A 13,869-nucleotide genomic window follows, 5' to 3' on the forward strand; every position below is an offset into this window, starting at 1 on the left:
TACTAAAAATGTTTGCAGCAGCCCCTTGGTGATTCCGGTTGTCCTCGTCCAAACTCTTTTGCGCTCTACAGTGTTCTTTAAGCGAGAAATCGGAGATGTACAGTGGTACCTCGGGTTATGTACTTAATTGGTTCCGGGGTGCCGTTCGTAACCCGAAAAGCACGCAACCTGAAAATTGCGCGAACTGCGCAGAATGCTTCTGCCCATGTGCGGATCGTGCGCGTGCCGGAAAACACTTCTGGGTTACCGGAGTACGTAACCCAAAAATACGTAAGCCAAAGGCAGTGCAGTGTCAAAGCTTCTGGTAGGACCAGGCAGGCATGCTCTAGTTAGCCTTCCTTGGCTCCTGCCTCTTTTCCTCAAGATCTGGGAGTGATCACAAGGCACCGTCCCTAAGTCAAGCCACCCTTTTTCAAGAGGCAATATATCACTTGCTGAGACAGAAACCTCTAATGGGTATTTGTGGGAAGGGACCAACGCTAGGCAACATCCAGGAGGAGGAGGACGGTGAGTGACCTGATCTACCAAGGTGCTGTTTTATCTATTATTGCATTTCTGTTCCCAATTTTTCTCCCAAGGAGCTCAAAGTGGTGTACAGTGGTACCTCGGGTTACATACGCTTCAGGTTACATAGTCCGCTAACCCAGAAATAATGCTTCAGGTTAAGAACTTTGCTTCAGGATAAGAACAGAAATCGTGCTCTGGCAGCACAGCAGCAGCGGGAGGCCCCATTAGCTAAAGTGGTGCTTCAGGTTAAGAACAGTTTCAGGTTAAGAACAGACCTCCGGAGCGAATTTAAGTACGTAACCAGAGGTACCACTGTACATGGTCTTCTCCCTCATTCAATCCCCAGAACAACCCTGTGAGGGAGGTTAGGTTGAGAGGCAGTGGCTGGCCCAAGAACACCCCATGAGTGTCACAGCCACGTGGGGATTTGAACTCTGGTCCTAGTCGAACACTAACCACTGCACAACACTGCCTCACTTCCTGTAGGCTTCGCACAACTGGAATGCGGTGGTCAGGGCAGTTTATCGTATGTAGAGAGATGCAGAGGAGAAGCAAGCAAGTTGGCTTTATTCTCTGGCCCCAGCCATGCCGAGCACCAGCCCATCCACACAGACACTAAAAGGACAGCCACTTTTGGTGATGGAGCAACATTCTGGCCATCACCACCAGCAGCAGCCACTCCTAGATCAAGGACACAACAAGGCAGGCCCCAACGCAGAGCCACGAGCGAAAGAGCAATGTGCCTGCAGAGGTGAGGCGGTCGCCATAGAGATGCAGGAGACGCAGGGCCAATCCATTGGTCCAACCAAACCCCTCCTGCAAAGGGAGATGGGAAGGTCAATCCAGGCCTCACAGCAGCTTCAGCCAGGTACCCCCTACTTCACCCAGCCCCATATGTGGTGGAAGCAGGCACCAATTTGTTGCTTTGATGGGGAAAGGGGTTATTGCCTCACCTGTACTTGATACTCTCCCCCACCACCGGGTTTCCCATCGCCTTCGACATCATACTGGAGGGAAAAAAAAGAGGGGAGTTATTGGGGTCAGGGCAGGCAGGAAGGTGCACAACCTCAGTATGTTGCAGGTTAGGATGGTGCTGGGTGTGGAGTGTTTGGCAGGACAATCACTCCGCCCAGAGCAACACGGGGAGGGCTCTCTCCTTGTACCCGAAACAGCCTTGGAGGACACCTAACAGCTTGCAAACACCTGCTCACCAACCCTATTGGGAAGAAAGGATGGCAGTGGCCAAGAGTACCAGGAACGGGATTATGTGCCATGTGGCAGCAGCAGGCAAGGCTGGTCTGGGAGCAGTGTGTGTGTGTGTTACCTTCTCATACATGTAGTGGTATTTCTCGTAGACAGCCAAATTTGTGCTGATCCAGCGCTGTGCCAAAGTGAAGGCCAGATCTTGTGCTCGAGGCAACGAGGACTTGGCCAGACCTGGCGAGCACAAAGTGCTGTCAGAATGCAAGCAGGGGTGGCAGCGGCTCCACAGCATCTTTTCCTGGGTGAGGCATGCTGTAACTGGCAATAGCAGACCAGGAAGGGATGGGCAGAAGCATCCCCTCTGTGCAGTTGGCAGAGGGGCATATATTTGCAACACCTGGAACTAGTTAACCTCCACAAAGAGAGAGATCTGTTTTCCCTTTAAAACATTTCAGAAAAGGGATTTACCTGAGATCACCACATCCTGGAGAGGGGCCCAGGCATTTGGCAGGTCCCACTGCTGCTGTGTTCGAACCAGAGAGGTGGGCACTCCGTGGGGATAAGAAAGTGCTGGACTCGCCTGCGGGCACAAACACACTTGTGTGGTTCAGAGGCAGTTTCAGGGCAGTGCAACCAGTTTAGCCACGCTGCAGGCGGCACCTCAATGCTATAGAGCGGAGCAAGAAAGTGCGGGGTTTTTTTTTTTTTTGCCAAATTTCGGCATTGCACAGGGCGCCATTTTAATAATTGAGAGCCCAAAGTCTGCCACTGTGTGTCTGGAGCAACAATGAGCAGAAGGGCACCTTCAGGAATCAGGACAGAAGGGACCAGTAGCCTGGAAAGAAGGTGAGGCTAATGTAGCAGGGGGTTGCCCATGCAACACAGCGCATTTGCAAGAGTAGGGCAAGCGCAAGTCACAGGTGCTGTAGGGAGGTAGAAGTAGCAGGTGAAATTTAGTTTGTTGTTTATTATATTTGTATACCACCTATACCCGCAGGTCTCAGGGCAGTTACAATATAAAATCACAAAATACATAACAAAAACAACCCCACCCCAAACACACACGCAGTTTCAGTGGGCATTGGATGTCACTTTAAAGAGTAGCATTTTTGCCTGGCACCTAAAGGTGTATCATGTAGGTGTCATCTGAACCTCCCTGGGGAGAGGTACAGTCGGTAGCTGAACTGCTTCACAGGAAGTCTCTTGCATAAAAGGACCCCTAGCAGCTGCCTGAACAGGGACTTGGTGCAGGTTTCCCACAAAGCCTTCCTCTAAAGGAGAAGGTCTCCCTGTCTCCCTGGCAGTTCATTCCACCACTGCTCTTCCCAGTCAGTAGTTATTTCTCAACATACCTCCAGTCAAAAACCCAGCGGGCTTCTCTCCCACTAAACCTGACAAAACGCTTGGAAGGCTTATTTCAACAGTGCATCGCTCATTGGTGGAGGAACGGGAATGCGGAGGGAGCGGATTGCCCCTGGCACCACTATTGCGGTAGGGTGGCACACCCCCACAGGTGGCGCGTCACGTCCCCAGAACGTGCCACGCCCCTGCGGGCGGCACGTCATGCACCCTGGGGTGCCAGCCATGCCCCCACCTGCTCTCCACCCCCAGTAGCAGAGCATACAGCCTCGCCACTGGCTCCACTCTCCTTCCTGCAGGCCTGCTCTGGCAGATTTCCTTTGAAGCCAGCGCCTGCCTTAAACTCCAAAGTGCCCCCAAGAGCACCCAGGAGTCAGTCTGGGTGAAAAGAAGGGCACCCTCATTCCCCAGCTCTTGGAACTGCTCCCAATTCTCAGTTCCCTCCAGCTAGCTGGAGAAGTCCCAGCCTCCACCTCTTAATACGCCCCAATCCCAAGCACAGTCGCGCCTCCCTACGTCTGCTTACCTCCAGGTAGCGAAGGGCTTTCTCAGAAGCGGCCACATCCACCCCACATTCCATCCACAGGGGCATGAGGTTGGTTGGATAGAAAGCCTCATTGTGCCTCTGCTGTTGTAGGTTGTAGTCCAGCCAGGCTCCAGTCCTGTTGCTCCAGAGGACAGCACGGACGGCAGCCGCCCGTCGATTGTGAGCAGCCTGGAACAAGTTGGCCTTCTCGCTGTTCCCTGGAGAGGCAACGGCAGCCTCAATTTATGCAGCTCCAAAAAACCTCTGTCCCGTAGGCTCAGCTTCCAATTAATCCAAGGTGGATCCCCTCTCCCCAGCTGGCTAGACCTCCCTTCCCCAGCATCACAGCGATGCCAGCTCACCTCTGCAAAGGTGGCACCCACAGCAGCTGTGCAACACCAACCACAGAAGTGGACTATGAGGGTCCCCCTGACCATGCAGCTGTGTCCTGTGCCTGGGAGCCAGTTCCAAGGGACCATATGCTCTGCACCCACACCAGGGATGTGGGCTGCACCATTCAAGACCCCGGAACCCACATACCCCATAACTGTCCCACTTTAAGCATGGCATCCAGGAATTACAGAAGTCATCCCAACTTCTGATCAGATCCCGAGATGTCCCGGTTTGGCTCCCGCAAACGTGCCACCCCAAAAGATGCGCATCCCAATTTTCCTCTGCGGCGTGTTGGAGGGTATGTACTCATTGGGCTCCCAGGGGACGCCTCATCTCAGATGTCTCACCCAGAACCCCATAGAACGTGGCCAGAAGCTGTTCCACCCTGCAAAGGATGGCGTTCAAGTCCACCGGCACCACGGCACTGGTTTTGGTGTCTTTCAGCAGGAATGTCTCCAGGAGGGACCAACGAGAGGAGAAATCCCAGCCTGACTCAGCTGCACTCTTCAGCTCAGCCCAGAGAATTTCCTGGGCTCCTGTGTAAAGAAACAGGACAGGAGGAGAAAAACAGATTATCACTGAGGCAGGGCAGGAGAACCACCCCAATGTGCCTTGCACTGCCTTCAGTATCCCAAATAAGGCCTGGATGGAGCTTCCCTGTTGTCTCCCCCTGGTTTACAAGGCCAAGCAACACCCCACCAGGTCATGAGGGAAATCCCTGGGACCCTGTTGGCTGGCTGGGGAGCATGAAACCCTCATCTGCCCACAGGCTCAGCTCTGGTTCCAACCTAGAAAGCAGCCCTACAGGGATGCAAAGGGCAGAAGCTTGCAGGGCTAGTTACCTTCATCTAAGCCAGCAGCAGTTTCCACATCCTTCATGTAGGACTCTGGTCTGCGAGGAGAAGGAGGAGGGTGAAATAATGTGGATTTAGTGAGAATTCAGTTATTAGAAGCCCATCGCCACCTCAGAAGATGGGCATATGACTGCCCTACCAATTCCAAATGTGATGCATTGCACACCTCACCTGGGCCCCCCAACTTGGACATTGTAACGGTTCAAGGTGTATTCCTTGCCCCCAAAGGAGACATTGACAGCCCGATTATCTTGCCAAAAGTGGTACTCAGCCTCAAGGAGATGAAGATTCTGCCTGAGGTAGGGGGGAAAGAACCAGAAAGAGCAACTGGGCACAGTTGGCAGGATATGTCCCGGTTGGGAAAGTTCCTAGAGCAGGGGTCAGCAAACCTTTTCAGCAGGGGGCCGGTCCACTGTCCCTCAGACTTTGTGGGGGGCCATACTATATTTTGAAAATAATAATAATAATAATAATAATAATAATAATAATAATAATAATAATGGAATTCCTACGCCCCACAAATAACCCAGAGATGCATTTTAAATAAAAGGACACATTCTACTCTTGAAAAAACATGCTGATTCCCAGATTTAGAAGGTGATTGGGCCGGATCCAGCCCCCGGGCCTTAGTTTGCCTACCCATGTCCTAGAGGTATCAGGAAAGGCACTTGGAAGCCACATTTGAGCGCAGAGGCTGAAACGGGCGGAAGAAGATGGACACTTTTCTGTCTTTCTCACATCACCAGCTCTATTCCTACTTGAGCAGGCAGTCCAACGCCTCCCCACACCCAGCAACTCAAGAAGCAGAAGAGGAAGCACCAGCACAAAACTGGGTTCCCCCCCCCATGCCCCCTGCAAAAAAGGGGGGACTGGAGAGAACCAAGGGGGGACTGGAGAGAACCAAGGCTCTTACCTCAAAAAGTCGGTGTCGTTTGTGTGCTTCCAGTAACTCTCCACCATCAGGGTGAGGAAGGGGGGCTGACTTCGGCGCTCATAGTAGACCCTTCCCCCATTTGGGATGTGGCCCATTCTGTCATTGGGAAGCAAAATTGGAGCAGGGGAGCATATGGCAGCTTGGGCCAATGAAATATGCACACACAGTGCACTGATGGGGTGTGTGTTTCCCTTCCATTCCCCAAGATAAGCCCAAAGAAGAAGAAGAGAAGAGTTTGGATTTGATATCCCGCTTTATCACTACCCGAAGGAGTCTCAAAGTGGCTAACATTCTCCTTTCCCTTCCTCCCCCACAACAAACACTCTGTGAGGTGAATGGGGCTGAGAGACTTCAGAGAGAAGTGTGACTAGCCCAAGGTCACCCAGCAGCTGCATGTGGAGGAGCGGAGACGCGAACCCGGTTCCCCAGATTACGAGTCTACTGCTCTTAACCACTACACCACACTGGCTGGCCATTCATTCCCCCTTCTCACCCCTTCGGGAGATAGCCAGAGCAGAAGGAAGAGACCCGCCCCACCCCATCACCCCAGGAGAATCTCACTTGTCCACAAGGTAGAGGAAATTCTCAATCATGCCTTTGGCTGTGGCCGTCATATTGGAGAGCAGCAGCCCTTCAATGACCCAGAAGGAATCCCTGCAAGAAAAGACCAGGGTTCTAGAGAAAGGCAGCAGCAAATGAGAGACTGGAAAGAAGCTGCCAGGCATGGTGGGACACCCCTCCCGCCAAATCCTTGACTCTACACACTTCTCACCAGTAGTAATATTCAATGAATCTCCCACCAGGCACGATCAGTGGGTTTGGCACGTAGATCAGGGAATGACGGTCAGGGCTAGTTTTGACTTCTGGTTTCATCTGAAAGGCAAAGATTTGTCTGTCGACCTCTGCTGGGGGCACAGCCAGCCCTCAGCTCTGGAGGCCCTTGGAGATTACCTGCCTGCCCAGGTGCCTCCATATGGCATTCAGGTCCCGGGCCCAGGACTTCAGCTTCTCATCCGCAATCCTCTGGAGAAGTGGGGGGCTAGAAAGAGAGTAAAGAGAGAGAGTGAGGGAGAGGCCAGTCCAGCTGCTCAAGGGCCACATGGCAAATCCCAAAGAGAAGGCAACAATTGGGACCTTGAGGCGCTTCATGGGGCTCTCTCGCCTAGTTCTCAAAACCTGCAAGAGCCCTGGGCAAAGGAGGAGGACAGTGCCAGGCACACCACTCAGAGATTTCCTAAATCGCGATGGCTATGCTCTGTCTGCATGATTGGGGGGGGGGACTGCAATGCTTCTGAACACCAGTTGCTGAAAACCACAGGAGGGGAGGATGAACTTGTCCTCAGGGGTCCCATTTGTGTTTTTCCCATTGGCAGCTGGTTGCCCACTGTGAGAACAGGATGCTGGGCTAGATGGGCCCTGATCCAGAAGGGCTCTTCCTGTGTTCTCATAACAGGTTGTGGTAAGAATGGACTTCTAAACCACCTTGTTCATTACCCAGATGAGGGAACACACCTTAAAATAAAACGTGGAGCCAAGGAAATAAAGCGCGTCCAGTTAGGGACCCAGTGTTTATTTCTTCTATTGCAATGGGGCAAAGCTCAACTTAATGTGGTGTGTTCCCTCACCTGAGTAATGAGCAAGGTGGCACAGTAGCCCCTTCTTACCACAAGGGAATCACCCTCAGTATGAGTCACCACCCAACTCACCTTGGAAGGTGGCAAGATGAGGTGGAGCCCCTGAGCTTAGCAACCAGGCAGGTTCGTGTTTGTGGGAGAAGAGGCAGCCCTTTGAGTAACCTGGCCCCAATTAGAGATGTGAAGGCCTGGGAAAAAATGTTTTTTTTGGGGGGGGCGGGTTCGCTGATGCCTTTTTGGGTTTTTTCCCGAAAAATTGGAAAAATTAAAAAAATAAAATAAAAAATAGATTATGGAATGTTTTATTTTAACATGGTGGAAAAAATATTTTAAGATAAGGGGTTCAAATATTTTATAAATAATTTCTAAAAAATATGTATGGTATCAGATTACAGTATTCTAATTTCTGTGAGGACAAGCAAGTCCTAGGTTACAAACTGAACTCTCCAATGCAAGAACAAGATGCATTTCTTCATTTAGGAGGTGCTGTTGTCACCAGAAAAGAAAAAGGTTGCAGTTTTGTTTTTGCATGCGTGTGGTATACATTGGTTCTGTTCCTCTTCACTAGGCCTCAAAGCACTGGAAGGAAATATATACTTTCAGTCCCTTTTTATTGCTCTATATTATAGAGCAATAAAAATAGCATGAAAGTATATACTTAATTTAAAATGGTAAGAGTTTTCATTTATCTGATTCCAGGAAACCGAATCATTTAGCTACATTAGTTTATAACCTTTGTGTAAATAATAATTTAATTACTCCTAATCTGCTCCTTTACTTCCCCTCCACTCACTATCATAGATTAGTGCCTTCTTGCAAACTAACTAACCATTAAATTATTTTTCTTTCTTCCTACTCCCCTCAGGAAAATGGTGAGACCAACATCTAGCATATGGAAGCATTTTCACATTACAAGTTCCTCTGAGAGAAAAAAAATGATTTGCAAATATTGTCAGATGAAATATGCATTTCCAAATGCTACCAGGATGACAAAACACATTCTTGTATGTAACAAGTATCCTGTAGATATTTAAAAATTATTCATGGATCTAAGTAAAGAGGATCACAATGATGAAAATGCACATTTTTTTTTCAGTGTTCTCATTCAAGAAGTCCTCTTTCTACTCCATCTGTAATATCAGCAGCAACACAAAGTATTGTCCCATCAGCAGGGCCGGCGCGTCCATTAAGGCGAACTAGGCAATTGCCTAGGGCACCAAAATGGAGGGGGCGCTGGCCAGGCTTGGGCGGGGGGGCGGGATGGGCTAGCAGCAGCTTCTCCGCTGTAGCGGAGAAACTGCCGCTTGCCTCTCCACCACCCCCACCTCCCGCTAAAGCAGGCTTTGGCGGGAGCGGGGCGGGCGAGCAGCAGCTTCTCCGCTACAGCGGAGAAACTGCTGCTTGCCTCTCCACCACCCCCACCTCCCGCTAAAGCAGGCTTTGGCGGGGGGCGCCAGAAGGTGGTCTCGCCTAGGGCGCAAGAAACCCTAGCACCGGTCCTGCCCATCAGCAGCATCTTCAAATGAACAGGTACTGAAGACAGCTGCATCCAAAAATTATCCAATTAATTCATTTGTAGACAAGATGACACCTGAAGATCAGGGAAAAATTGATCAAGTTCTTGCAAGAGCAATATATTATTCTGGAACACCATTTTCAATAACTGAAAATACATACTGGCAGGAAGCTTTAAAATTACTAAGACCATCATACCATTTGCCCAGCAGACATTCTTTGAGGAAGCCTCTTTTGGAGTCGGAATATGAACATGTAATGGAATCTGTGCAAGGGAAAATTAATGAAGCACTGTGTCTTGCGCTACTTACAGATGGATGGACAAATGTGAGAGGAGAAGGAATTATAAATGTTGTTATAACAACACCTCAACCAGATTTTTTACAAAAGCAATAAAACAGGAGAGAATTGACATACTGCAGAGTTTATCAGCTGTAAAAAATGTGAAGTCCTACAGAAAATTGGGAGTGGTAAAGTATTTGCTTTGCTGACTGACAATGCCAGCAATATGAAAGCAGCATGGGAGATCATAATGGGTAAGTATTTACATATTACTGCAATAGGATGTGCATCTCATAGGCTAAACTTGCTTCTTAATGATATTATGAAACTGGACACCCTTCAAAGTATCTATAGACAAGCAAAAGAAGTTATAAAACATGTAAAAGGTATTAATATTGTAGATGCAGTTTTCAAGAAGAAGCAAGTAGAAAAAATGTGAAGAATAGCGACACTGAAGCTCTGTAGTAAAACTCGGTGGGCTGGAGTGGTGATCTCCTTTGAAAGTTTACAAGAAAACAAAGAAGCTCTTCAAGAAACAGAAATAGTTGAAGATCTTAAAGTACCCAGGAGTATAAGAAAACTGTTCTTGATCAGGAAGTATTCTGGGTTCAGCTGCAAAATTCCCTGAAGATTCTAAAGCCAATTGCTGCAGCAATCACTGCATCTGAATCAGATAGTGCACTTTTGTCAGAAATTCCTTATCTAATGACAAAGATAAAAACAACTGTTTTTGAACATCTCAGTATATCTCCACTTACAAGTATAGAAGAAAGTAAAGTGAAATATTTTATTTTTAAAAGGGGAGAATTTTGTTGCCATCCAATTCATGCTGCTGCAAATCTGCTGGATCCAAGAATCAAAGGTGACAATATAAGTAATGATAGCACTGTTACTGCATTTGACTGGATTACAAAACAAGCATCACATTTAGGACTTCCATGTTGGGAAGGTACATTCAAATGTTGCAGAATATAGAACATCTTCAGGGATTTGGTACAGGAATGCAATCTGGGATTCTGCCAAACATATTCCTCCTGCAACATGGTGGCAAGGTCTTTGTACAACACAGCCTCTGACTCCTCTTGCTTCTCGCCTTCTTCAGATTCCTCCATCTTCTGCAGCATGTGAAAGAACCTGGTCTATGTTTGGAAACACTCACACTAAATCAAGAAATAAGCTGACATGTGAAAGGGTAGAGAAGCTTGTTTCAATCCGAGCAAACCTTCTGTTTTTAGAAGTCCATAATAACTGTGATAATGACAGACACAACAGCGTACATGCAGAAGCAGAGACTGAAACTGATACTGATCATTACAGCTCAGAAAATGATTCTGATTAAATTTCATGCCCGTTAATTGAAACTTAGTCCCACTTCCTTCTTCAATTCTTTTTATGAGAATTTTTTTTAATACTGTGGAGAGGAAATATGAATAATTGTTACTTCTGGATTTTTAAAAATTGTTTTGTGGAGCTTTTTTTTGTTCCACACAAACTAGTAAACAGTTCAGGAGATTGTTGCTCCATTTGTTACAAATACAAATAAATATTATTTTAAAAGTAAATTCAGTTTGTAATAATTGTTTGGATACACTATATTTTTAATATGCTAGTTGTGATAATTTTATGCCCATTAAAATTGTCCATAGTTATATTTTATGTTTCTAAAGTAACAAAATGACTGTCAATCTGGAAAAGAAAAAAGAAGTACTAATGTAGCATTTTTTTCATTCTCCCCCCCCCCATTTTTTTGTTTTTTTCCCAGAAAAAAACGGGGGGGGCAGTTTTTTCCCCCCGAGCTTCAAAAATTCCAGAAAATTTACATCTCTAGTTGGATTGGATAGGTCAATGCCAACATTTTGAACAGAACCCAGAAAGGACTTAGAAGCCAGTGTGACTGTTGAAGACCTGGCAGTCCCACATGATAGTTGTGCTGCTACATTTTACAGCGAAGTTTCTCAAGAGTCCTAGACGGCAGCTCCACGTAAGAGCACGTTGAAATGCTCTGAAGCACCTCACAGCCCTAAAGGCACAGAAGCACATAGCACCCAGCCACAGCTCTTTCACTCCCTGAAACCTGCCCCCAAGCTGTGCTGGTAAAGAGAGGAAGTGAGTGGAGGTGGTCAACACTGAGCAACAGAGCCCTACCTGTCTGTCCAGTCTGGAGGTTCCCAGTTCTCAAGCTCCTGCCCTCGTGGGGAAAAGTTTTCATCTACAAATATTTTCAGCTCCTCTTGGGACAAGTCCCTGCCAGGCGTCTTGTTCACCAACGTCTGGAATCGCTCCAGAACCACCTCTGTGAAGGGAAGAGATGTCACAGCAAAGACCAGGCCTTGTCTAGACTCAGGGTATAGGAGATAAGGATCGTCCTAGCGAGCCCCAGCCTTCGCTCCCCAAGAAGTCTAACCTCACAGCATCAGCACATTTCTTGCCGTGTGAACAAACAGCAAATTAGGCCACTCCAACAGAGGTTGGGTGGCTATCCCCCAAGACCCCCCACACCATTCAGGAGATGGCAGGTTCCATCTGCAAGCTTGTCGTGATGTCATCCCGGGCGTTATCCAAAGCCAGCACATTCCAAACTGTGTACATTTCAGACTTTGAAAGCTCCAGCAAATTGCCCTGACTTGTTACAGAAGCCGGAAAACCTGGTTTTCGGTAAGCCAAAGATACACCCTTTGGGGGGGAGGGGCTCTGGCCTCAGTGAGAAGAGGGGTGGGGGAATAATGAGGGTCCTGCAGCTCCCCATGGAGTGGAGGGTGGGGTTGGCCATTCACCTGGACTTTCCTTCAGCGGCATGTCCACAAAGAACTTGTCATCTGTAAAGAGCTTGGCTTGCTGGACTTGCCTCAGCAGCTCCCCGGTGCAGTAGATCTCACTGGAGGGGTGGGGAGAAGAAGCAAGTGCAGGAGGGTCAGCAAAGACCACCACCAGTGGTCTGTTCTAAAGGCAGTGGGGAGCGGGGAGAGAATTGCCTGCCAGACCTTGGGGTTATCCTTTCCTACAGTGAGCATGGGCTGCGCATGGATCCTACAAATACACACTGGGGAGACTAATGATCTTCACCCAGTGACTTGAGAGGTGAAGGATTTTCACAGCATACACCTGAAGAGGCAGAGGTGACACAATGGAAGACCAGAGGGGAGAAAACTGCAGTCATCCTGGGAAGTGAACAGAGCATGGCATGGAGGGGCCAGAGGTCCTCCACACTCTCCTTGGCAAGTAACCAGCCAGCCACTTTGCCTTGCACAGAACATCTGAGAACAGCAGGACAGTGTGGAACCAGTAGGGGGAGGCTCAGACCACTTGACACTCTTGCATCCAACTTCCCTCGAGAGATGAAAGTGAGCCATGCCTGACGCTGGCAAAGCAAGGGGCCCTTGTGGCTGCTCCTTTCATCAGATCCGCAACCATGGTTCAGAGCAAAGAGCATCAAAGCCCCCTGACTGGGGTGCCTCCTCCCATCCTGGGAGAACGTACTGTAACATCTCTGATAACCTCGTTTCTTTCCTGTTCCCCCAGCAAGCAATGCAGTTCTCCAGAAACCAGCCCGCCTACATTTACTCAGTGGGATTCACAACTGAGAAGGGATCTTCCTGTATCCTAGGCCAACATAACCACTGCAGCACACTCAGGATCCCTTGAGTTTTAGTGCAGTGGCAAGGAGGTCCATTCAAAAATGCTGTCCTGGGTAGAACCTGGAGAAGCTTCATACTCCTGCCTCCCACCCCAAACCTGGTTTCTCAATAGCCCCAGAAAACTCACTCACCTGTCACAGGGTGGTGGGAAGCTGCTTGCCACTGCCTGCTGCCCAGCGACAGCTACACAGATACCCAGGAGCACCCACCAGGCCATCCTGGTGGAACAATTATTTGCTGTAGAGAATTGCTAAGAATAAAGCTGTTGGACTTCACCCATGCAAAGACCAGGAAGCAACTCTGGAACCTGACCTGGGACTTATTAAGAGGATGTGTAGGTGTGGCTTGTGCACCACAGCCCAATAGCATTTGGCTATGGAAGTTGGGAGGATCCTGCAGCAGAATGGCATCTGTGGGAGGGACTGGAGCACAGTACTCTGCACTAGAGGAGTCTAGTTTATGCTCCCATGGCACTCCATGTAAAGAGTGGCAGAATCTGGCCCTGACTCATCTATAAAAAGGAAGTCCTCTCCCCCCCACCGCCCCCTGCTCATGCATGCAGATGAAGTGTTTGCAGTCAAAGGAAGGATGGATCACACTTTTACTTCTGCCTGGCTACTTCTCTTGACCTCCCCCATACAATGGGTGTTGCTCATTCCTTTATAAGGGGCACCAAACACCAGGGAAGGCAGCATCCAAACACAGCTGCTCCGCCTTGGCACTTGGGTGAAAGCCCTAATTCTACTAGCCAGGTTTTCATCTCCTTTGCACTGTTTCTACTTCCTGGGCTGCCTGACGGGAGGTGTTCAGCAGAGCCAACCTAGACCAGAAGCAGGTTCCAATTTCTCAGGGCCTGGCTTAGACAGTATTGGCACAAGGCAAATTGGTGGCGGGAGTTGGGGAAGGTAGTCTTTGCTGTCAAGGAGACAAGCCTATGCATCACATCTTCCCTGGACTTAAATACTCTCACCACCCCACAAAAGTAAAACACCACCACCGGAACAAGAAAGAATCCAAAAAGGCAAGC

General features: G+C 48.8%; 1 protein-coding gene across 1 annotated transcript; it reads right to left on the minus strand.

The window, feature by feature from the left end:
- Positions 1–1,055: 1,055 nt before the first annotated feature.
- TREH (trehalase) lies at positions 1,056–13,129 on the minus strand. The gene is made up of 15 exons (XM_033172214.1): positions 12,974–13,129; positions 11,982–12,082; positions 11,353–11,500; positions 6,728–6,815; positions 6,549–6,649; positions 6,338–6,430; positions 5,756–5,872; positions 5,014–5,136; positions 4,831–4,880; positions 4,336–4,524; positions 3,596–3,813; positions 2,179–2,290; positions 1,832–1,944; positions 1,461–1,514; positions 1,056–1,323 (listed from the first exon to the last, which is right to left on the minus strand). The coding sequence occupies exons 1-15, from the start codon at positions 13,057–13,059 to the stop codon at positions 1,189–1,191; spliced, it is 1,728 nt and encodes a 575-aa protein (XP_033028105.1). The 5' UTR covers positions 13,060–13,129; the 3' UTR covers positions 1,056–1,188.
- Positions 13,130–13,869: the final 740 nt, after the last annotated feature.

The sequence above is a fragment of the Lacerta agilis genome, chromosome 15 (assembly GCF_009819535.1).
Source record: "Lacerta agilis isolate rLacAgi1 chromosome 15, rLacAgi1.pri, whole genome shotgun sequence".
Lineage (NCBI taxonomy): Eukaryota > Metazoa > Chordata > Lepidosauria > Squamata > Lacertidae > Lacerta > Lacerta agilis.